Source organism: Nicotiana sylvestris, chromosome 1 (genome assembly GCF_000393655.2).
Source record: "Nicotiana sylvestris chromosome 1, ASM39365v2, whole genome shotgun sequence".
Taxonomy (NCBI): domain Eukaryota; kingdom Viridiplantae; phylum Streptophyta; class Magnoliopsida; order Solanales; family Solanaceae; genus Nicotiana; species Nicotiana sylvestris.
Window position 1 is genome coordinate 104192270 of NC_091057.1, and position 25560 is coordinate 104217829.

The following is a 25560-nucleotide window of genomic DNA, read 5'->3' on the forward strand; positions in this document are numbered from 1 at the left end:
TTACCAAATGTGGAAAGGCGCACTAATACAATGTCACATCAATTATAGGTCGATCTGTAAACACATTTAACTTGTTGAATCATTCACACACGACTCACAAAACTGCAGAATAGCATGCCAATACTTCTGCTTCTGTTTGAGCTGCAATTCCATTTGCTATTTGGCGCTGACTCCTTCCAAACTATTCCTGTGCAGGTGCTGTGATCTATCCAAAATGTCAAAATGACTTCAATAGAAGATAGAATAAGAGATATGCAGCAGATAACCTTCATGAGAATATCTCTTCACTGGTTATGCAGCTGAAATTCTTCTCTGCTGGTGGTTCCACTAACCATTACTCTATTATAACGACAATTACAAACGAAACATATCATGTGTTACGGTGAAAAAGAAGTCTACTTTGTAAAGCAATAACAGAATTTGTTCATATATCTGGATCACCAAGTAAGCATGCTTTATAGAGCACAAGTCTTGATGATACTTTGAATTTCAAGGATCCTTTGCATCCAGGTCCAAAGAAGCCAAATTCACCAGAAACAAAAGCCTAAAACTGTTATTGATATAAGCCTGGGAGGGGGACCAGAAACAGGCAGCTAGAGCATAAACCGAAACCAAAAGGGTCAAACTACTAGTGAAGAAACAACCTTGCTATACAATTTATTCGGATAGCTGATGCAGCTACAGCTACATCCCTGCGTTAACCTCTTTCATAAGGTCATACTTATCCAGGGATCACTCTGTCAAGATAAAAATACACTAGAACCAGTACCCGCTTGAGTGACTAGAACCCCATCGCCTTGAATCGGTTGTTAAACCACTGATTCCAGATCGGCCATAGAAACCATTAATCCGCTAGCATTTTCAGATTCAGAGAACATGATTTCATCTGTCAGTTCTCTCAATTTCGAATAAATTTCACGGCAACGAGGATGTGATAGATCCTCTGCATTGAAAGCATGTACCTCGTTTTGAAGTTCTATCCAACTCCAACCAGGTACCTTACTGACACTCTTTTCCCTCATCAGCCTCTTAATATTAGCTATTTTATCCCACTTCTTGATTTGTCGGTACATGTCTGAGAGCAAAACGTAAGTGCTATGATCTCCCGGCTCCAATTCTAGCAAACGGCTAGCTACCTCACTTGCATATTCAATATCACCACACGACCGACAGACACCGAGTAGAGTTCTCAAAACCATCGCATCAGGATCAAATGGCATTCCTTTAACCAGCTCTTTTGCCTCCTCAAGATGTCCAGCCCGCCCGAGTAGATCAATTGCACAAGCATAATGTTCCATTCTTGGAACAATTCCAAAATCAGCTTCCATAGATTTGAAAAAATGGCAACCTTCTTCAACAAGACCAATGTGACTACATGCAGTCAAGACTGCCACAAAAGTTATATGGTCTAGCTTCACTTCGCTTTGTTTCATTAGGAAGAAGAGGTCAAGGACAAGTTTACCCTGCCCGTGTTGTGCATGAGCAAACATGATCGAGTTCCAAGATATTGAACTCCCTTTAGGAGAAACTTCAAAGGACTTCCAAGCATCTTCAATGATTCCACAATTGGAATACATAAGTATCAAAGCACTGCTAACATACTTATATGACTCGGAGCTCAGTTTTAGTGCCAAGGCATGAATTTGTTGACCGAATTGAAGAGTAGCCAAATCCGAGCAAGACCTAAGGGTAGCAGAAAAGGAATATTCATCCATCTCAAGGTGTTCCACCCTCATTTTCGAAAAAAATTTGAAAGCAATTTCACTCCAACCCGTTTGTGACAATCCGGTCAAAATGGAATTCCAAGAAACAGAATCCTTTACATCCAGGTTTCCAAATACTGTCAGCGCATCATCCATATAGTTTGTGCATGATTTGGCATACATGGAAATCAATGCATTCGAGATTATAGTTACATTTTCCAGTCCTCTCTTAATAATCAAAGCATGCAAACACTTTCCTTGACTGTTATGTTTATCCTCGAAACAACCACTTATTATACTAGTATAAGTATAAGAATCCATTTCCAACCCAAGCCTTTCCATGTCCAAGAATAGTTCAAATGCCTGCTTCTCCTCATCATGTTCTAAATAAGCTGCTAGCATTGAATTCCACGTTACCAAATCTCTGCAACTAATAGTACCAACAAAAACACTTTTCGCACTTTCAATACTCCCACATTGGGAATATGCAGTGATTAGAGCATTGACCACTTTGACTTGACAACATAAACCAAGCTTTTTAACTTTTGCATGAACCTGCATTGTCACCTTGTAAAACCTTTTCTCATTAAGCAACGTTAAAAGCGGAGAGAATGTGCCATCATCAAGTTGCATACCCTCTTGCTCCATACCTCTCAACAACCAAAAGCAATATTCTATCTCACCTTTCCCTGCATACCCTGCTATTATAGCATTCCATGAGACATAATTACGTTCAGGCATGCGTTGAAACACTTTATTTGCGTCGTCAACTTTGCCACACTTAGCGTACATGTCCAGCAAAGCACTGGCGGAATAAACATTCCCCACATAGCCCATTTTAACCACATCACATTGCACCTGTTGGCCTAAGGACAATAGGCCATTAGAAGCAATACCCTTTAGTATGCTTCCGAAAGTATAGTCATTTAAACAAAACCCACGTTCTTTCATCAAATTAAGGAACAGCCAAGCACCATGAAACTTCCCAGAATTGACGTATCCAGAAACCATGATGTTCCAAGAAGCAGTATCTTTGTAGGGAATTTCGTCGAACAGCTTGAGAGCAGTACCAATCTCCCGGCATTTTGTGTACCCGTTCAAGATGTTAGTGGCAGTGTATGTATCGCTAATGCGTCCTAGTTTGGTAGCACGACAATGGGTTGCCGTTACTTTTGACAAGGATGTCGCTGAGCTTTCAGCGAGAGAGTTCAATAGCCTCATTCATGAGTAAAGTAGTAAACTATCCAAATGTTTGGGAGTCAACAAAATAAGCCTTCTATGAGCTCGTTGTGGAGCATCTTTAAAAACCCAAACAAAAGAAGAATTAACCTAAATAGAGGTACTAGTGAACCTATTGATAACTTCTAATGAAGGTACTATGCTAGTAGTTGCTTCTCTCTTTTTGCTAAAAATTTATACTTATAATACCAATATTTACATCAAACCATATTAACTTATCATAATTAAGTGATTCAATTAGATAAAAATATATGTTACACATGCTAATTGTGGTTGCATTGAGAAGATCTACTATATAGTAAAAGCCAGTTGCGGAGCCACGTGGACGGAAGGATGGTCAGTTGAATACCTTTTGTCAAATATTACATTGTGTATATAAAAGATTATACTATATATACATATCAAAAGTTATATTTTATATATCTTGAATACTCTTAGCGAAATTCTTTTTAATTTGAGCAAAAACAAACATAGATTATATTTAGTTACATGTATTGATTCGAAATATTCGCATATTGATTTCAAATATTCTTACTAACTTGGAGATTATTTTAGGTAAATAATTTTTTAAATCATATTTAATATTTAATTGGGTGTAAAAATATATTACGTAGATGCTATGATATGAAATAGTGTTTAGGTTACATTTTTTTATGTCTAAGTATCAATTGTAGTTGTATAAAGTAAGAGTAGAAACATTGTAAACTAAGATGTCTTTATTTCATAAGGATCGAGAACAATATTTTTCTTAGAGTAAATTGTCACGATTGAGGACAATTAAACACTGCAATGGTCTCCCAAAGATAACATTTTGCGGAGAAATATTTTCTATCATATAAAAAAGGTAATTTATGCTAATAATCGGAGCTTGATAACTATATATTTTTTTACCACATTAATCAACTATTAATCATGTGCTAATTCTTTTATATTATTGCCTATCAACTTCTATGTGGTATGGCAATTCTTGTATAATAACAATAAAATACAGAATTCCATATAAAATTATGAAAACGCCATTTAAATAATTGCATGGGACGCCCTATTTGGTCGTCGCCTTTTAACTTATACTCGTTTTGTTTTTCCGTTTGCATCCGTACCCATTTTTTATTAAAAGTATTTTAAAAAGACAATTTTGCTCTTCTTTAATAAAAGACTATTGATAAACTGCAGGACAAAAACTTAAGCATGTTTAGACTGAAGTTTTGGCAAACGAACTAAAAAACTTCAGCTTGTTTAGACTGAAGTTTCGAATAAAGCTCAGAATAAAACTGTAGATTTGCGTTACAAAACTTCAACATGTTTTGATATAAAGTTTTAGCAAATGAACTAAATAACTTCAGCATGCATTAGCAAAAACTTTTTAGAAAATTACATACTGCAAGACAAAAATTTAAGCATGTTTAGTCTGAAGTTTCAGCAAATGAACTAAAAAACTTCAGCATGTTTTGGTATGAATTTTAGCAAATGAACTAAATAACTTCAGCATGCATTAGCAAAAACTCATTAGAAAATTGCATACTGCAAGATAAAAACTTAAGCATGTTTAGTCTGAAGTTTTAGCAAATGAACTAAAAAACTTAAGCATGTTTAGTCTGAAATTTTAGCAAATGAACTAAATAACTTCAGCATGTTTAGATTGAAGTTTCGGATAAAACTCATGACAAAACTGTAGACTGCAGGATATATAACTTCAACATGTATTAGCATGAAGTTTTAGCTTCAATATGAAACAACTTCATGCTATATTAGCATGAAATTTTAGCTTCAACATGAAACAACTTCATGCTACATTAGCATGAAATTTTAGCTTCAACGTGAAACAACTTCATGCAAGTGTGATTCTAAAGATGAATCTGGATAAGTTTCTAATTTTTTGATAAAGCTGCCGAGAGGAGAGTAGGAGATCACGTGATTAATGCATGATGCAGGTTTAATATTTTGTCAGTTGTGTAATTATCATACTATTACGGAATTTTTGTTAGCTGACTACTAAATCAATAATTTTTAAAAATAGAGTACAAGTTAAAAGGTGGCACGAATATAGAGTACGACTGCAAATCTCACTGAACTATTATTTATTTAATTAGCATCGCATACATGATTTGAGGTAATTAGATATTTTCATTATCTATAAACTAATTTTTTATTTCAAATATGAAAATTTGATTATTACTACTACTAATTTATGGTAACTTTTTGTTACAATTATAAAAATAAATAGTCTTGACTATTTGCAGGTAGCACGTGACCTGCAATCCAAACCCAAACAGACCAAAACCCCAGTTCGGGTTCTCTAAGAGGGTTTTAGGGTCACTACGAAATCTATATTCGATTTCTTTGCTTCGCTGTGTTCAATATTTTGATCCACCTTTATCCTATATATGTGCGTTTAGTTCATCAATCTAGGCGTAGTAGAAGCCATTGAAAACCTCAGATTTCAAAGATGCAGCATGTGAGGAGAAGCGGGGTTTCTTTGAAAACTAGGTGGTGGTCGAATGTTGTTAAATCAAACAAGAAGTTTGATTCTTTGTTGGAATATATGCCTTCAAGAAGCTTATCTGATTTGGTTATTAGTCGTTTCTCGTCTATGGCTGCTGAAAGTGCTGCTTTCAATGTTTCTGCCAAAAGGGTATGTCAAATTTTGCTTATTGTTGTAATTAGAACTACCTAATATCAGATATATGTACTGGAATGTATCGCTTGAACCTATGTTGTGCTTGATGGTTTTGATAGATGTTAAGGGTTTCTTTGTCTCAACTGTTACATACTTTATCTCATATGCTGAGTCGTAATGTGCCTTTTATGTGGAAGTAAATTTTAGTAGTTTTAGAAGATAATTGCTTAGAGTTTATGCGTCGAAAAGGTTATATCCTAGTGCACCATAGTTTCAGTTTGACTCCTTAATGAGTGTAAATTTTTGAAAGCTCTCTCTGTGCATTTGCTTTTCTGACATTTGGCTGTTGTCATTATCAGCAGAGGGCGGATGTAGTTTGTTACCAATGGGTTCGATTCAACCCATAACTTTCGACATGGAGTAAAAATTTATATGTAAAAATTATTAAAATTGCAAAAATAGTAGATATGAACCCATAACTTTAAAAATATAATGGGTTCAATACTAAATACCTTAAAAGTTGAACCCATAAAATTTAAATCCCGGATCCGCCTCTATTTATCAACTTAACCTTATGTTTGATGTGCGAAGTGGTTGAGTTCTGTATGGTCATTATAGCACGTAGTGCTCCCCAATGTATATCTAAGTCGGAAATTCAGATCAAGCATCAAAGTTTGACTAATTCAAGAATTCAGAAAGAAGATCTGCAGATATACCAAACTAGTTGAAGTCCCTATTTGTTTATAACCGAGAATTCCCTATGAGTTAGCTGGCCGAATTCCTTTGGCACGCAGATCTGGAACTTGAGGGAGTATGGGCCCCGTCCATATACCCTGCTCCCACTTAACTACTAGGCTTCAGTCAGTGGCAGACTTTGAACTAGTGACATGTGTCTAACCATACATCCTACATTCCGTCTTTATCACTGAATATAAGCTCTGGAAGCTACTCTAATCCCCATTTTGATACTTCAGAATTCAAATTCTTTTATTTTGGTTCAAGTTCAACATTTAAATCTAGAAACCTTAGAAATTTTATATTCAATATGCACTTTAGAGGTTTTAGCTAGACGCAGAAAGTTATTTACTCAGTATTGGGTAATTATGCCTACTAAGACTTAAGCAGATGGGAGAAAATTACCTAGTGCTTTTTGCATCCGTTGATATTAGAACTTGAGACTCATAGTTCTCTTTCCACTTCATTGACCACTAAACTACACCTTGAGTGCCATTTTCCAATATTAATTGACTTTGGGATAGAAACTGGTGTTTCGTCAAGGGTTGTTCTTATGAGCTTGCTTTGACCCTTTGACATAATTTTCAAGCAAAGGGGGACCTTTACAATAATTATATCTTAGTTCAAACTCAGGCAACATTATTGTTAGGGAAAAATAGATTGATTAAAAATAATTAACGGAAAAGATCACCTGGCCTTTTTGTACTCATGTAGATAAGGAGAGAGGGATGTCAATTTGAATGGCAGGCTCGACTTTATTTATGGCAAAAAGAAAATAATTGATGAATTTTACAATCATTCGAAAGTAAAAACATAAGAGTTGTGAATGTGAATTGAAACTCTTATCTTGTTTGAAACTTTTGGCATGCTTCAAGTTTATGATCTGAAACTGCTGATCAAATTTTTGTCCAGTTCTCATTTTTCAAAATGATGTTGGATATATTCTTCTTCTATTCGTTCTCTGATTATGATGTACTTTCAGGAACTGATAAGATCAGGTTGTGCAAGGAGACATGCTTCTTATCTGGCTGCGAAGGTGAGTTGAAATGTCTTGCTACTTTGGTGATCCTAAATCTTTGTTGGCTGCCTATTGACAACTTTTGTCCCCCAAATATTGATTTTGCAGGTTATTGATGAACCTGCTGGTGAGTAGATGCTACATTCGTATTGAAAACCTCAAACTGAAAAAGAACAATTTGGATCTCAACAAGTTTTTGATCTCCCAAGAATCTAAATTTAGGAAACCCTTGGGGGTTGGCCTGGTGACAATTGACTTGAGCCTTGGGGTTTGCTCCCTTTCAAGGTCTCAAGTTCGAAACCCACTGTGTGCAAACAATTTCTGAGGGCCATCGGACTGGGTAAAACCTGAATTAACCGGGGTGCACTTGGGGGAAACTCCTTGCCGAGGGCCTGTGCACCCCCGGGAATAGTCGGGGCTCGAAGAGACTCGGACACCCGGTGCAAATCAAAAAAAAAAAAAAAGAATCTAAATTTAGGATTAGTTCATTTCTCTTCATTGAGTGGAGCTTGAGTCTGCTTTAACATCCATCCATTCAGTGGTTTAAGTTCTTCATTTGTGTTCACGTCAAACGGATTCTTCTAGCAATTTGAATGATCATAAATATATGCTATTGCATGTTTCATTCCTCGAAAACTTTAAGATGATGATTTTGAACATTTTGCTATAGAGAAAGGATTTTGTTTTCCATAAGAAAAAGGAGATGCCTTGCTTGACTCTAAATGTTGTGGACTTGCTATCTACTTATGTCGGGGCAAAGGGAGAAAGGGTTTAAATAGAATGTTCTGCATCTATGTTTCTATACTTTTGAAGTACTGATGTTAGTTTTATGTAGGACTTGTGTGTTATCATGGCTGTGCCTGACAGTTGTGGCACTCGTTAGAAGTGATCAGTACTTTGAATTACACCTTTATGCTTTCAGTGGAATCATTTCCTGTTGAGATGTTTAGAAAATTACATATGTACATTCATGCATTTGCTTCTTATTGTAAGCTCTTGTGTCTGACCATGTAATTACTGAAAATTGCTGTATTCAGTCTGTGCCACTATCTTGTGTCGATGCAACAGGGATTTTAATATTTCTCTTGGAGCATATTCTATGGTAAGAAAAGTACTCAGACGTAGATCTTGCAGGACTTCCTGTTCTATACAGAAACCGAAGGAGTACACAATGCTTAATGACCTTTAGATCGTCGTTTCAGCTTGTCAATACCGCTGGCGTAAATCCTCAATCATCTTGCTTTGCTAGATCATTTGCATCAAAGGCTTCTGGGTCGACACAAAAGCAATCAGAGGTTATTTCGGTCTCTAAATCATGCATATATGTCTTCCCTTTTTTGTGTTTTTAGATTAAAAAGGGGGAATTTAGCAGATGGGCAAACGAGAATAAAATGTGCTAATGACCACAATTAACTAATTCCCTAGCGAACCATGAATTACGTTAACAATACAGTAGGGATTTGAACATCCAAATTTAGGTCCAAGTCCAACATACTTATAAAAAGCGCAATCTTGAGTTAGTAACCTTTTGTTTTACCTCCCAATAGCAATATTTTTCATTAAATGCATCCCAACTTAAGAAACATGTGATTCCAATTATCAACTATTTTAACCTTGCCAATTCTCTCTAACTTGAGAAACAATTATTTCCTTAGTTAAGTAGATTGACATATGATCTAACGAAGCCTACCCTTAGTGAATTAGTTATAAGCTAGTGGTGAACCGGAACTCATTCCCGTTCCACAAAGCAAAGCTATCCACAACAAGATTTCCTTAAAAGAACAAAATGGACTAACAAGAATGTATGCTGTTCTACTAAAGCCTCTAATTTGTTGCAGTTCTCCCAGTTCTACACTCCCTAAAAACCATTACTTCAAAAAAACAAGAAAGAATGTTTTCTTCCAGGCCAAGTCAACTAATGTATATGGGTCCTAATGTTCTCATATTTCTTTACCATAAGCCCCATTTTAGAGCCAAAGGAGCTGCATGTTGTACCGGTTTACCTTCCCTTATCTTCCTGAAATCTTATACCTGGTTGTTAGAAGCTCATTCAATGAGAAAGAGTCACTATAGCTTCCCCCAAAATATCAAAATGTCCCGTGAGAAGATCATTTTTTAATGAGGAGAAAGTTACAATAGCTTCCCCCTAAGTTGCTCGGACACAGGTGTAGGTGTCCGACATGGGTGCGGATCTAGAGATCGGATCCTTTGAGATGTAAATTCTAAGATTTGTGGATACAGATCCTAGTACGGATGCAAGGATCTGGCTAAAAATAATTCAAAAAATAAAAATATAAAAATTATGATAAATTTTGGGGAATACTTATGTATAGCTTGTAAAGTGTGAATTTCTTTTTTATTCTCAAGTTGTAGATAAGAAAAGGATTGATTTCCTAGATTAGGTATGCTATTTTATTCAAATTTATCCTAATTTTGGTTTTGATTTCGGGAATTAAATTGTATATCGTCTCGAATTTTTTCATCTGTCGTGGTCAAAGTATCCAAAATCGTTTGACCAGATCCGGTACGGATCCCATACCCACACCCATACTAGTGTCGTGTCGACACGGGTGCGGCACCTAAACTGCCATGTTGGAGCAACTTAGGCTTCCCCTAAATTTGGATCTTTTCCACAATTTAATGCAAATTGCAGAAGGAGATGCTTATGAGGTCCAGTCATGTGCATCAATCATTAGCCTTTGTTGGTGTGCACCTCCAACAAGTCATTCCTGCTATGTTTTTTTATAAACCAAAGACCACATAAAAGGTTTTACTTTCTAAGGCAGTTTAACTTTCCAAACAAGTGAAGTTAAAGGGAGAGGAGGGAAATTTCCAGCGTTCGCCGGGAAGGAGAAAAACCTTCTTGAGCAGACACCTCATACTTTTGGACCATGTAGTGTTTCTAGAGCTAGTGAACTAGATGATGATGCATAACACAGCTCTATAGTGCAACTGCTATTTCTGTAGGTTCATTACCAAGTCTGTCAAGTTGCTATCGGGTTATTTGTTCTTCATGATCTCCAAACTGTATGATGTTTCCAAAAGGTAACACTGACGAATCATTGATTTTATTGCTTAACAAAACTAATTTTTTTTACATAGCATGGTTGTTGGTCTTTTGTATTTCTCGTAGTAGAAGATTTATGACTTGTTGAATAAAATTTCCTGTCTGAAACCTAGTTAGTGTGGATAGCGCAGGATCTGCCTAATCAGAATTTCTGTTAGTTAATTACCAAGAAAAAAAGGAATTTCTGTTAGTTTTAGCTACTATTTTTTCCAACTGGTATGCATATCTTATATTTTAGGTATATATGAGATCTCTCTCTATGTGGTCGTTTGGTTGGACTGTTGGAAGGATCAGAGAAATAATCCAAGCATAAAATTTATAATGTGTTTGGTTAGAGGGATTAAAAGAATATTTCATGTATGAACGTATGCATTCATTTGGTTGGTCGCATATGAAAAAATAAAGCCTGTATAATTTTTTGCAGCATTTGGTTGATGTGTTAACTAATACCTGCATTAAATTATACAGGACTGTACATATTATTTTATGCGGTAGAATATGAAATAAAATATACTCCATGTATGTATTAGCAATAGGGGCATTAAAGTATTTAAAGGCAAAAATGCCCTTAAAGTAAGTAATCCCTGCATAACAACTTCATTATTAACAATTCCTACATTATTAATCATCGCATAAGAGAAAAAACATGTGGTACCTGTAAATTAGGTTATTGCTTGAGCGCTTACAACACCATAATATGTTGATGTATTGTCTTAATATAATACTGAAACATTTAGAAACCATTTTAAATCATTTGGTTTCAAAGTCTCCTTTTTAACTCAAAACATAATTAGGCATTTGGCCAAAGTACATGAGTGCGGAATGAATTATGAGAAATAAAAATATAAAGCCCATCTACATGACTAGACTTGCGCACAACGTCATTGGGGCCTCTATAGACATATACAAAGTTAATATAATCTCTAGATGCACCCACTAATAAAAGAAGCAGGGTCACCAAAGTATAGTAGAGAATAAAGGAGACGCATAGTCTCGTGCTGTCACCTTCAGATGCTACAATATCTGAAACGTCAAGTAAGTTGTCCCACGAAGGAGGCTGAGTATAATTTCTATGAAATCATACCCTTGAGTATCATTAACTCCTCCCGAAAAGATTCTTGAGCACTGGCTTTGAAACTCCGGGATACAAGATAAAATAGTATATCATGACCTTTTTTTTTTGAGAAAGGTAAAAATATAACGTGACATTTTGACAATGCAATTAATAAAGCTTGAAACAATGAAATGCATTTATGTGATAAGATGACATAATTTAAGTCAAAGCATTATTTTAGCAATTTCTTATTTAAGTTAGGGAGTTCTGGATAAGGATATAAAGGGGGGGGGGGTCTATTAGGCAGAAGTAAAACATTCGCTCAACAATTGTTCCTCACAAAAGGAATATAACCAATTGAGATCACCATCATCATCATCATCATCACTGTGCCATGTATAATATCATGACGGACATTATCAAGTCGTTATGAACTCATCATGGTGCTATTATTTATTTCAAGGCAATAGTATAACCAACATATCAATCTAGATATTTAAGCATACGATAGCCCATTTCATTTCAAACATGGAATGTATAGCTCGCTCGATCATACAAAACTATACAAACATTTTAGACTTCATCATAGACTCACTTTCATGCACTTTTAGCATAACTCCTTAAAGTAAGATATGTCTTAGCTTACCTCTATTTCGCTCCCAATAACGGACTTGATACATTCAACATGTCTAATATGTTCAACAATTATCAATCTACAACACTTACAATTGAACTTCATCAATTAAAGTTCAATCAATTCATCATAACCTATTTCCGGATTCACAATTTGCATCAAGCCATCCAATACTTCTCTTCTCGATTGCTCTCATAATTTAGGTCCAAAATGCCATTACAAAGCATACATCAGCTCAATGAAATTATTAGAGTCATTAATTAACTCAATTATTAACCACAAATACTATTCATCTTCTTCTTTTTTCAACTCTTTAATGTCATGAAAAGTCATTTTTGGATTTACTTTAATAGTAAATTTCAATCACATTCTACCCAAATACACTTAATTAATATCATTTGGACTTTATAATTGAAGAGAGAATGGTGAAATTACCTTGTTGTAGTGAAATTCTAGCCTCGGAAGATTTAAGTGTTCTTGAAAACTTCTTGAGATTGTTACCACTTTTGATTTGAATAATCTCAAGCAAGCTCTAAGCTTCTCCACTTAGAGCTGCTCGTTATTTGCAAAAATGGAGATGGGCATTTCCTCTTCGCTACCTTCGGGTAGAAATCAAGAAATGGGAAAATGCCCCATTTTTTGCTTCTCTCTCCGCAAGTTACTACATAAGATGGTTATATAATCTTTGAGCCTTAGTGTAAAACTTTTAAGTGGGTAGCCAACTTTGATTACTTTATATTTACCATATCAAAGTATCCTCTTCCAAAACATAATTTCAATGAGAATTTTTCATAACTTTTACAACATTGTAAAGGTCCTTATTGTATTGATGTGTTGTCCTTATACAAGTATACACCATTGGAAAGGTGTGACCCCAAAACATGAATTCAAAGAGGAGAAGAAGCATGAGACTGAACCACATATCTATTCTATGCAGTTACACCATTTTGGTATATATTGAGGAAAATTATTGCGGAAATATATAAAACTTGGAGATTACCCTTGAAGTATAGCTCCCAATATGACAACGAATGCATTTCTTTCTTGTCCTACTTGTACAGGCTCGAAAGGATGTATCTACTGTTGAGGATCCCTTTGATGCTCCTACCTACAATATTCCAGAGAAGCCCGTGACATTTACTGAGGGAGCTTCTTATAGCCTTGTCATTCTTGCCGGACTTGCAGTTGCTGCTGGTGCAGCATATGGAGTTTTTAAGGAACTCATTTTTCAGCCAAAAGAGTAAGGGTTGCATTTACGCTCTCTAAGTAGGTTGACATAAACCTTGAATTCTTCTTTTTTTTCAATCTAGCTTAAAGTAATTTTCTTGTAGGTACAAAATTTTTGATAAAGCTCTCAAGAGGATTCAAAATGATGGTCAAGTATGTTCCTAGCCCCTAAAATCCTTGCCATTAATTTACTACATATAATTTTTGGATTGAGTTGTAGACTGGATGACAGCGGCGAGGCTGCACTTAAAGATCTTATTTCCTAAGTACCAACTGGGGCAGTCTTTACTGGCTTGCTGAGTCATACGAGTAGATAGAGTTCATAATTAGCACTAACTCCGAACAATCAGTTTATTATGTATTTTGATTCTGGTTGTACTTGAACTGATCAGTTGCATGTGTATGCTATTCTTTACGCCAGGTTAGTGTAAGAATTGGATCCCCTGTAACAGGCTATGGATCAGAAAGTAGAAACCGTGCTGCACGCCAACGCATCCCCAATAGGATATGGACTGATGAAGACGGAGTTGAGCATGTTGAGGTGACTATTTTTTCGTATGATCCCTATCCTTTTGATTCTTTCTCTTCCCGAGTTCAAGCTTGCACATATTGAATGTTTGCTTGGTGTTACTTCTACTTTCTCCAATATATATTTACGTTTATGTGATTAAACTGAGTGTAGGTCAATTTTTATATCCGCGGACCACATGGAGCTGGCAAGGTTTATACAGAGATGTTTCAGGACAAGGTGGATAGGCAGTGGAAGTTCACATACTTGATCGTTGAGATCAAATCACCGTCACCAGCTCAGTTGATGCTCGAGTCGTATGTACCTGCCTGAATATCCACATAAGTATGCAGTGCCTGCTCTTTTCATAAACGCCTAGATGCAGTTGATAATGCTCCATATTCTTTTCAACTCGCTTGAGAGCTCTCAAGATGACACATCTGATTTCAAGTTCTTTTGGTTGAACCATGGACTCTGATAATAGTTAGCTTCGCTAAGAAAATTTAGAAAGTTTACTTTTTGTGCATCATAAGGAAGTTGCAAGAAAAGCTGCTAATTTATTTCCCATGGAAGACTTTCGTCTCTCACCCCCCCCCCCCCCTTTCATTTCTAGTCTCCCTTTTAAATAGTCAATTACAACTTTCTATCTTCTGTTTACTTTATATTTCTGCAATTTTCTCAAGAAAAACATTTTCGAGCAATATTTGTTATCCACCGTCAGCCTAATAGAACTTAGGATTAGATAAAGGATCTTTACTTTCGATTTCATAGCCAATTAGCCATCTACCCGGAGGTTCAACCCATGTGGCCTCAAATCGCAAACCCCCAGGAATAACTTGAAAAGGGGCCTTTTATGTGCCTATGCCTGTCATTTGATTTTCCACTTGGCCGAGCCCTTGTGAAAAAGTGTAGCATATTCCTATGTCCTAAAAAAAGAATTACTCATGCTTCATTATATGAAAACTTTATCATGTGTTCAGATGTTTAATTGGAACATGTCTTAGTTCGACTATATAAATGAAAGATACTGGCGAGTTCAAGGGGTTATCCGCCTAAAAAGAAATGCCATATGTGTGTATGTATGCATACCGAGTGAGAGAGGGAGAGAGTTGACATTTTTTTAGAGATAATGCAGATCAGACTTGATTAGTAAATCTAGAGAGAGCTGGTCATTGGTGAGGCACTCAAACAACGCATCTTGTAGTAGAAAAAAAAAAAAAAAAAAAAACCAACTGAGACCTAATGAACCTTGAGTGGCTTAATTGGTTTATACCCATTTTGCTTCCTCAATCTTCCACATAACACCTGCTTGAAAGAGATTTGACTCTTTTAAGTTTAAAAAGGAAAGAAAAGGCATCAATGAGTTAGCCAGCTGCTACTTTCTTTTACATGTATCAGAAACTAATATGATACAATATGTGTATAGTTGGAAAAACTTATCTGGACCTAATGCCTTAATTTATCACATTTAACTGATAAATTGAAGTAAGAATACGTATAAAACACATATCATGCACTTTTATTTTCAGTACATGCACCTGGTGATAAGTATTTTCCATTACAGTACTATTTCTTAGTCCCATCCAACATGAAAACACTTTAGCTGAAGGGAAAGAGGAAAATGCTGCAGTTACAACTTACAAGCACCAAGAAAAATGTCGCACAACTGAATGAGAGGTGGCAGAAGAGGGTGACTAATTTATCAGCTAAAGCTGCCATTCCAGAAAATGTGTGAAATCACTTGGATTAAGATTGAAAAGTTGTCAGCCTCGAATGCTAAAATCGTTAATGAGTGGGTACCCCTTTTCAGCTATGTGCTCCCCTTGGAATGATTTTAGCAAGAAACTACACAAAGATGGATAATCTTCATACTTCAACATTCTATAGGCTACTGATTCAAGATAGTGCTCAAAATACTTAGTCATCCCGTGCCCTTCGTGTTAACCCAAGTCCGGTTCTTATGCTTGCCCCAACAGCCTTCATGTCTTCCACCTACGTATTTCACAACCAATTAGTGCACACAATTTCAAAACTAAGATAGATGTGATAACTACTGTCTTTAACAAAATAAATCAGGCACATAATGTTTTGCTTTTGATAAGCAAATAGATACATCATGTTCTAACTACAAATCAAACTTTCAGTACTGGAACCTATAGGATGAAATTAATATTGGGCTATTACATGAATACCTTGCCACTAGTTGGAAAGATTATATTGAACAGCCTTGTACTGGATGAAATTAAAAGGTTTAATTTTACAGCTGAACTAGACCTAATCTTCTTCCAGTAGGACTACATCCATATATAAGCATTTTCTCTCCTTCTTCCTACGCTTAAAATCAAGTGATAAGGTCTGCCAATGAGCTTTATGTGGGCAAACACAATTGCAATGTTACTAACACTTCATACTAATAAAAATAAGGGTTCTGATTCTATGATTTTGCTGATTTAGTGGAAAATGGAAAGAAATGATCATTTTTCTATGATTACATGACCAATTAAAAAGCATAGGGAAAAAGAAAAATAAAATAAAATTTGTGATCCACACAATTTCAATTTGCATGCATCAGCATAGTTAAAAGATAAGAGTAAAACAATGTTTTGTGACAACACGTTTCCAATATCATATGAACCCACATAAATAAGCAAGACAACCGTGTAAGAAAAACAAGGTGAAACGAAATAATCTACATGTAACTTGTCAATAGCTGAGTACTTTCCATGATGAACATATCCAATTTGTAACATGCTAAAAGCATCAATTTGTTTCTACTTTCTACGACCACCAACAATAGAAACAACAACAAAACGTCAATCCAGGGCAAATCATTCTATCCAATAACATTACTCAACCATCCTTCTAATAGTTGCTTCAATCAATAGGCAGGCAATAGGCCTCTCGCTATTCCCATCTTGTGGCATACCAGCTACTGTATCACTTAATCCACATTGGCACTTAGTAATGCTCAGGTAGAATGAAAAAGCCGTAGGAAATGAAATTGAGGCAAGTTTCCTAACAAAAATAGATCTGCTTAGTTCGCACCGAATAGGCTGAATCAATCTACCATAAGAGCAAGCAAAACATATGCAGCTAATAGTCATACTATTACCAACTTGAGCATGATATATCAATATGAAATTTGATATTATGCAGACTTTTTTTCTCCAAATACTTCTATAAGCAGAAAGATTTCCCGCACTGGAACAGAATTCAGCACGATTTAATCCCTGCATGCAATACATTTCATTCCGACCTGTAATTGGAGATGTTCTTAATGCCTTATTGATAAGCCTTACATAAAAACCTTATCAAGAATTTCAAATAATTGAAAGTCAGACCCTAATTTCGCAAACAAGCTTGAATTCTTACTACTGGATGTTATATACTTTAAAGTTTTCAACTTCTAGACGAAAACCCCGTAAGTATTGATTCTTCACCTAGACATATGTATAAAGGAAAATCATATAACATCAATCATAAAGAAAACCCAGATAGCTGCTCATAGCTCAGAAGTTAACTGATATACAAGACAATGCACAATAATACCATCGTAAATCTCAATTTTCTTTTTCACTCTTCTTTTTCCGTCACAAAAAGATTATATTAACACTCAGCATCTAGATCCCTACTTAAATCAAGTAAGTCTGAATACCTGATCAATATAAGGTCCCATTAGAATGAACTGGTTATTTCAAATCCAGAAGCTTAATCTGCATGTCTTTGGATACACATGAGAACTTAATTACACTCATGTAACACATTAATTCAACCCTTATGAGTACTCTCTTCATCCCAGTTTATCCCATGTTCTTTCCTTTTCAAAGATGTCGCAAAGTTTTTTACACTATTCCATTTCTATACAACTTTCAAGAATTAAAATTCATTAAACTATTCAGATTCTACAATGTCGGGTCTTTAACTCCATGCTGTCACACAAAATAGAATGGATCTCAAATTCCTCCACACAAGAGATAAACCCTACCAATTAGAAATAATTAGTCTGTGTAGATTAGTCAACTGAAGTCAAATAATATGCTAAGAAATGACAAAATTTCTTTAGTGCATCAACAAGGTAAGAGAAAAGAGAGAGAACTTTACGGAATGGATGCCGGAGGCCTGAAGAGAGGCAACGGAGGCGGAAGCGATGGCGCCGACGAAAAGCGAGGCGACGCCGAAGGCTTTAAGCGGCATCAGTCGACATTCACCGGCGTAACCTTTTCTAAAAGCGTGAATTCCCCATACTAACTGGCCTGTGCTCGCGGCGGCCCACCACCGGTGATGGGCTGTGCCGCCAGCAGCGTTGCTGACTTCCTTTTGGTTCATTTCCGCTTCATCGTGTCCGATCGCCGGCGTCTTTGGAAGGAGCTAATAGTCAATTTTGGGCCTTTTATGGGCTTTTCATTTGGGCTCTTTTTGCTGGGGAGAAATTCAAAAATAGCCAAATTTACAACTGATCGTTCAAAAATAGCTCAATTTAAAAAATAATCGAAATTTAGCTACTTTTCATGTAAAGATAAATCTGAGCGAAAATACTGTTCAAAACCCGGAAAATACGCTAGTATATTATGCTGGAGTTCCAACATAAGTATTCTTGAACTCCAGCATATTATACCGGAGTTTCAGGATAAGTATGTTGGAACTCTAGCATAATATGATAGAGTTCCAACATAAGTACACTAGAACTCCAGTATAATATACTGAAGTTCCAGCAAGTATATCTGTCCAGCATAATATACTGGAACCAGCAAAGTATACCGGTCCAGCATAATATGGTGGAGTTCATACACATGTGCACCGAACTCCAGTATATTATGCTGGACCGATCTCTGTTGCAGCAAAATAGTGGCTATTTTTCATTGACTTGGTAAACGCTGACTATTTTTGAATGACCACTCCCAAAACTGGCTATACCGTGCTATTTTTACCTTTTGCTGGTGTGATTATTACGGGCGAAATTAAAAATGGATTTTTTACAATCCTATACACTATATGAAATTATATTACCCTTCATACTCAAGTTTTACTATAATTACATTTTAGATACCCAATTACCATTTATGTACATTTTAAGGGAATTAATGATAATAATTACAACAACAACAACAACGGCCCAGTGTAATCACACTAGTGGGGTCTGGGGAGGGTAGTATATACGCAGATCTTACCTCTACCCTGAGGGGTAGAGAGGTTGTTTCCAGGAGACCCTCTAACATATCTTTCACTCCCTCACATTTCTCTCTCCACATCCCCCCACGTATCTTGCACAAGAGAGCATCAATTCTACCATTGACAACTATTAAAAAGCTTTGAAGCTTTGAATTCGAATTTGGGTTTTCAAAAAACATTGTTTGTTTGGATTGGATGTTGTTGCAAAGAATTGATAATTCTCTCTACGTCTCTCTCTATCTCTCAATCCCAAATTTCAGTAATGTAAAGCAAAGGAAAAGAGAGCAGCAATTCCACCATTGACATCCATTAAAAAGCTTTGAAGCTTTGAATTCGAATTTGGGTTTTCAAAAATCATTATTTGTTTGGATTGAGTATTGTTGCAATTAATTGGGAATATGGTTTGGAGTTTATATCTCAATTTTGAGGGGTTTTGGTGAAGATTAGACTTGGCTTTGGCTGAATTTCAGATTGAAACTCGAAGAAGAAGAAGAAGAAGACATGACATACATTATATTGCAAAAATTGTAGTAAAATTATAGAAAAATTGTATTATGTTGTTTATTTATTTTTCTTTTATTTATTTAACTATTGTATGAAAGTTGAACAACATTGTATAAAAATTATATTTAAGCTGTATGATATTGTAGTTGTATATAACTGAGTAGAAATAATGTATGAAAATTATAGATAAGTTGTATAATATATAATTAGTTGTATGATTTTTTTTTACTATGTATAAATCAGATACAAAAGACATATTGTATAAAATTTGTATTTAAGTTGTATGTTATTGTAGTTGTATTTAACTAGGTAGAAATAATGTGTAAAAATTGTAAATAAGTTGTAGATAAATTATATAATATATAATTAGTTGTATGAAATTTATGTTTACTATGTATAAATTAGATACAAAATATACAAAAGACATACCGTTGCATTTGTCTTCCTTTTTACCTGCATTTAACTATTTTAATCAAACTTAATTATACTAGTGTCTGTAATTAGAAAAAAGAATGCCACTTGAGTAGAAATTGAAAAAATCCATTGTCAGAGATGAGTAAAATAACTTTAGTTTCCAGATATCATGAATAATCTATATATATATATATATTAAAGCAAAGAAGTTTGCCTTCTCATTTAACCAAGTGGCAAATTATTAGAATGCCAAGTGGTAAAATCTTAAAAATACACATTGCAAATTAATTTATTAAAAATTCAAGTTGTAATATACCAGACAACACCGTCTTCCTTGAATTAATTATTCAAGACGAAAAAGTGTATTCTTTTTTAGTTGCATTAATATTTTCCCGTAATTTGACTACAATCTCCATCTTCTGCTTTATACTATGAAATTCATTAGGTTACACGTGTATTTAATCAACTGCAATTTTAATTTTTATGATCTAGATGGAGATACCTCGAATACAGCTTTTCCATATATATAGATTAGGTGTGAATGATGCTAACTCTTAATATGCAATTTAGTATTTTATGTGCGAGAACTTTTTGGATATCTTAGACAATATAATATCTAAGATTATTGTCTTATGAAAAGTATTTACCATCAAATATGCTATATTCACATATATGATTTACCCATTGATGCTTCATTGTTTAATATACTCTATGACAACACTGTACAACTGAGTATTTGTCTGACTCAATATTAATTATGAATTTTTTGTTTCTAGGGCGATCGTATTCATGCGACTGTTGGTCGGTCTCTTATACGTATGTTCAAACCAAAGATAAAAGAATTGGGTTTGTACTTTATGAAGAACTTTATGGTTTGACCAAATTATACGAAACTTAACTATACGCGGCATAAATTGAAGTTGACATTTACTCATAAGACGATTGTAGAGGAAGCAAATGATCATCTTTTTGGTATGAGTATCTTCGACTTAAAACCTTATGAGTATTTGATAAACAAAATTGATGTTGAAGAAAGTGAACTCTTTGGTAAGTATTCAATTCGCAGTTCTATTATTTGAATGTCTTATCAACTTTCTCCTGCTCATTTTTTTAAAATTATTATAGATGTCATTGGAGAGGTTGTAAGTTATGGTGAAGTAGAATCCCATAACCAAGGTGATAAAACCAGCACTTATATGAATGTGGAACTTGAAGATCATGAGTAAGATTGCGTCTATGAATTTACTTTGTTATATATTAACATGATTACTTATCGTTGTCTGATTAAGTTGTTATATAAATTACAAAGGAGGAATAATATCTCGGTAATATTTTGGGGAGAATTCGTTGACCAAATCTTGCCACATTTAGAGGGATCACCCCTTCAGCCGGTCATAGTTGTTATGCAGTTGATGAAAGCTCACAAATTTCAAGGTATTTCTATTGTCTTGATGACATGGGATAATTTTTTATGTTAATGTCACGACCCTAAACTCGAACCCGGTCGTGATGGCGCCTTTCGTGAAGACAAGACCAGCCAATTACACCCAATTTACTTTTTAAACAGTTAAATATCATAGAAGCAGTCTAAAACATGATATAGCAATACTAAGTAGCGGATAATGTCAATAATATGTGGAAGTACAACCCAACACAGCCCTAACCGGGGTGTCACAAGTCATGAGCAACTAATGATCCTGATACGAGTCTACTAGGTACGATGTCTGGTGCAGTAGTTTGAAAAACATAGAATTAATAAGATAAAGGGAGGCACGGGGGCTGCGGACGCCAACAACTACCTCGTAGTCTCCGAAACCCCGCCTGAACTGGGAGGATCAACACTCAGGAGCGGGATCTGCTATGCCTGAATCTACACACAGGGGTGCAGAGAGTAAAGTGAGTACTCCAACTCAGTGAGTAACAAATATAAATAATGGATGAAAGCATGAAAACACGTAAAAGCACAAGGCAATTCTATATCAAAGCAGTAAAATCACTTAAAGCAGTAAATCCGTGAAGAAATCAAGTTAAATCCCTTTTTAAACAAGTAAAACAGGTAGTTTGGCAGGTAAATAACAAATAGAAATCCGCCCTTCGGGCACAATATCAATCACTCAGAACAGTATCAGCCCCTCGGGCTCACTCTTAGAACAGTATCAGCCCCTCGGGCCTATTCTCAGTACAATATCAGCCCCTAGGGCTCACTCTCAGTACAATATCAGGCCATCGAGCTCACTCTCAGATCATGATGGGTACCCGTGCTCACTATGGGTGTGCAGACTCCGGAGGGGCCCCTTACGGCCCAAGCGCTATATCAGGCCACCTCGTGGCATCATCTCTCGGCACTCGGCCTCACATCACTCAAGCTACCTCGTAGCGTATAAAAATATCTCAGGCCCTCGGCCTCATATCACTCAACATATACTCACATATGGCCCTCGACCTCACTCAGTCCGAAAATCATCATAAGCTCCTCGAGCATTAGTAAAACAGTAGTTCTCAGCCCAAAACATCATTTAGAAATATCATTTAAGTCTCAAAACTGAGTAAGAGTGGCTGAGTTATAAACCAGTAGGAAACAATAGGACTGAGTTCAACTAATAAATCAATACAGTGAGGAAATAGTGATAAAAATCCCCGGAGGGGTCAAATAGTTGGCACAAAGCCCAAATATGGCAATCAGCCCAAACCATGATGATAACAAACATGTTTCAGTCGAATACGCGGTAAAACCATCAATCGGGGCGGACCAAGTCACATTCCTCAATGGTAAACGACCCCACGCTCATCATTAAGCGCGCGTCTCACCTCAATATAGCACTACGATATGCAAATCCGGGGTTTCAAACCCTCAGGGCACCATTTACAATCATTACTCACCTCGAACCGGCTAATTCTCTAGCTCGCGATGCCTTTGCCCCTCGAATCGGCCTCCACGTGCGTCGAATCTATCCAAAATCAGAACCGTGTTATCGAACCTATGTGAGATAGGGTGACGTGGGATCACCCCCAGGTATGTGCATGGTGAGGTTATTCAGCAATTGGTTGGCTTTTGGAACAACTCTGGGCACGTTCGAGGACGAACGTATGTTTAAGTGGGGGAGGATGTAACGACCCGATCGGTCATTTTGAGTATTTGCATTTCTCTCACCAGTTCTCGGGCATGACTTGCCCCGTGTGATGCAATATGACTTATGTAAATCGTTGGTGTTGTGTTTCAGGTTAATCAGAATTTAATTTGGAAGAACAGTCTCAGTTGAAAGCTTAAAAATTTGAAAGGTTTGACCAATATTTGACTTGTTTATATATGATCTCAGATTGGAATTTTTATGATTTGGTTAGCTCCGTTAGGTGATTTGGGACTTAGGAGCGTGATCATAATGCATTTTGGAAGTCCGTGGAAGGTTTAGGCTTGGATTGGTAAAATTGAGATTTCGGCACTTTTCGGTTGATAGGTGAGATTTTGATATAAAGGTTGGAATGAAATTTCGAGAGTTGCAGTAGCTTCGTTGTGTCATTTGGGATGTGTGTGCAAAATTTCAGGTCATTCGGACGAGGTTTGATAGACTTTCTGATCGAAAGCATAATTTAAGAGTTCTTGGAGTTCTTAGGCTTGAATCCTATGTTAAATTGGTGATTTGATGTTGTTGTGAGCGTTCCGAAGTTTTGATCAAATTTGAATGATGTCATGGGATGTGTTGGTACAATTGGTTTGAAGTTCCGGGAGTTCTAGGATGTTTTAGGCCGAAAATCATAGTTGTAGCAGGTCCAGAAGGGTTGCAGGCCTCAGAACTCACCCGCGCGATCCGCACAAAATGAAGTGCGTCCGCGGTGAGTGCTGTGCGGACCGCACAAAATGGTGTGCGGCCGTGGTAGGTGCTGTGCGGACCGCACAAAATGGTGTGCGGCCGCGGTGAAGAACATTCTGCTGGTCCTACTTCAGAATCTCATATCTTTTGATCTACAAGGAATTTTGAGATGATTTAAAATCAAAAGTTATAGTCCTTTGTATCTAGTTTCCAGAAAGGTAAAGATATCACAATTTGGAAATTTGTAGCAAAAGTTATGGCTAACATACTAAAGCCTGTTACTGCAGAGGAAAGCTGTGCGGCCGCGATCGTTTTTGTGCGGACCGCACTGGTTTTGTGCGGACCGCGGTCGGTTTTGTGCAGTCCGCAGAGGTGGAGATCTGTGGGGTTCTTTATAAATATGAGATTTTGGGTTTTATTTGATTTTTTGACCTAGAGAGCTCGGATTTTGGCGATTTTTCGAAGGTTTTTCAAGAAATTCATCGGGGTAAGTGATTCTAACTCAGATTTGGCTAGAGTACATGAATCTATCATTTAATTCATGATTTGGGATGGAATTTGGGAAGAAAATTATGAAATCTTTCAAAGATGTAAAATGATGATTTGAAGGACCAAATGGTACCAGAATTGGATAATTTTCATATGGTTAAACTCGTGAGAGTATAAGGATTCTAGTTTTGTGAATTTTGTCAAATTTCGAGATGTGGGCCCGGGGGTCGGGTTTGACCAAATTCTGGAATTTTGTGGTAATTCGATTGTTTTCACTTGGGCTTTGTTCCCTCAGCATATTGTGACGTATTCGTATAACTGAATTTTCACAATTCATCCTAGTCCATAAACCATATAACCACATTTCCTCTTCTGAAATCATTCACAAGATCAGAATCTCACATCTATTTTCTGAATAAGCCTGAACAAGCTATAATAACCCATATATGCTATCTCCGGTGCAATCACATGATATACCACATAACTCAACACTTGTAGTGATAACTTCTAATCACAGCAATTGCACACAACATCCGCATACCGATAGAAAAATTCTTATCAACTAAAGTCTCATCCCAACACTTTCATATACTGCCAATGATCACTAAGACACACGGTAAGCCATAACCATTTCCTAGATCAACCATTCAAGAAGCCACTCCTCCTTCGGCAAATACCACAACAAATTTTCGAGCCGAATCTCGATGTTATCCTTCCAACATGCTGAAATCGAATCCATTCGCATTCATTAATGATCCCAACGATCTACTCTACTCCAACACACTACTTTGGTGACATGACACATCAATACAAGCCTAAGCCACAACTTGCATAATACGCACACCAATAAGCAACAGTCCGAACATACTCAAATCATGAAAATGACTCAAATGAAAGAGCTATACCTCAAGCTCACCAGTACCACCACAACACAAGACTGATAACCCGTCCCGCATCATAGGAACAAAACACATGAATCTAACCCGCAAGGTCATACCTCCACATAACTTTGTTGCGATACGCGATCCTATCCAACACTGCTCTACATGAACCGCCTCAAGTCATTATGCTTGAAATCGACAAACACACACAATTTGATGTCTGGAACTAAATAAATCATTACACCCATGGTGAAACAAATAACATACACTATGCACACCCGATAAGACATAACCGATACGCCCTTTACCGAGCAACACCCAATTACTCTTCCCGCTTGACTTTCACTATGAAACCCCAATAGAACCGCACCATATGTGCCTATAACTAACAAAACATAACATCTCGCAACACAGAAAGGTAACTCATGGATCTCCCCAGATTACTAATAAGCTCAATAACAATCGAATCAACACACCCCTCAACAGTACAAT

General features: G+C 36.3%; 3 protein-coding genes across 3 annotated transcripts; 1 reads left to right on the top strand and 2 right to left on the bottom strand.

Moving 5' to 3' along the window:
• Positions 1-251: 251 nt before the first annotated feature.
• LOC104236997 (putative pentatricopeptide repeat-containing protein At3g25970) lies at positions 252-3043 on the bottom strand. Its single transcript, XM_009791050.2, has one exon. The coding sequence runs from the start codon at positions 2922-2924 to the stop codon at positions 810-812; it is 2115 nt and encodes a 704-aa protein (XP_009789352.1). The 5' UTR covers positions 2925-3043; the 3' UTR covers positions 252-809.
• A 2141-nt stretch (positions 3044-5184) lies between these two features.
• LOC104236996 (probable mitochondrial import inner membrane translocase subunit TIM21) lies at positions 5185-14374 on the top strand. The gene is made up of 8 exons (XM_009791049.2): positions 5185-5574; positions 7277-7330; positions 7421-7439; positions 8447-8607; positions 13129-13307; positions 13399-13447; positions 13716-13835; positions 13977-14374. The coding sequence occupies exons 1-8, from the start codon at positions 5389-5391 to the stop codon at positions 14133-14135; spliced, it is 927 nt and encodes a 308-aa protein (XP_009789351.1). The 5' UTR covers positions 5185-5388; the 3' UTR covers positions 14136-14374.
• Positions 14375-15300: 926 nt separating this feature from the next.
• LOC104236995 (uncharacterized) lies at positions 15301-18171 on the bottom strand. The gene is made up of 2 exons (XM_009791048.2): positions 17904-18171; positions 15301-15794 (listed from the first exon to the last, which is right to left on the bottom strand). Exons 1-2 carry the CDS (start codon positions 18126-18128, stop codon positions 15720-15722), a joined length of 300 nt encoding a protein of 99 aa, XP_009789350.1. The 5' UTR covers positions 18129-18171; the 3' UTR covers positions 15301-15719.
• Positions 18172-25560: the final 7389 nt, after the last annotated feature.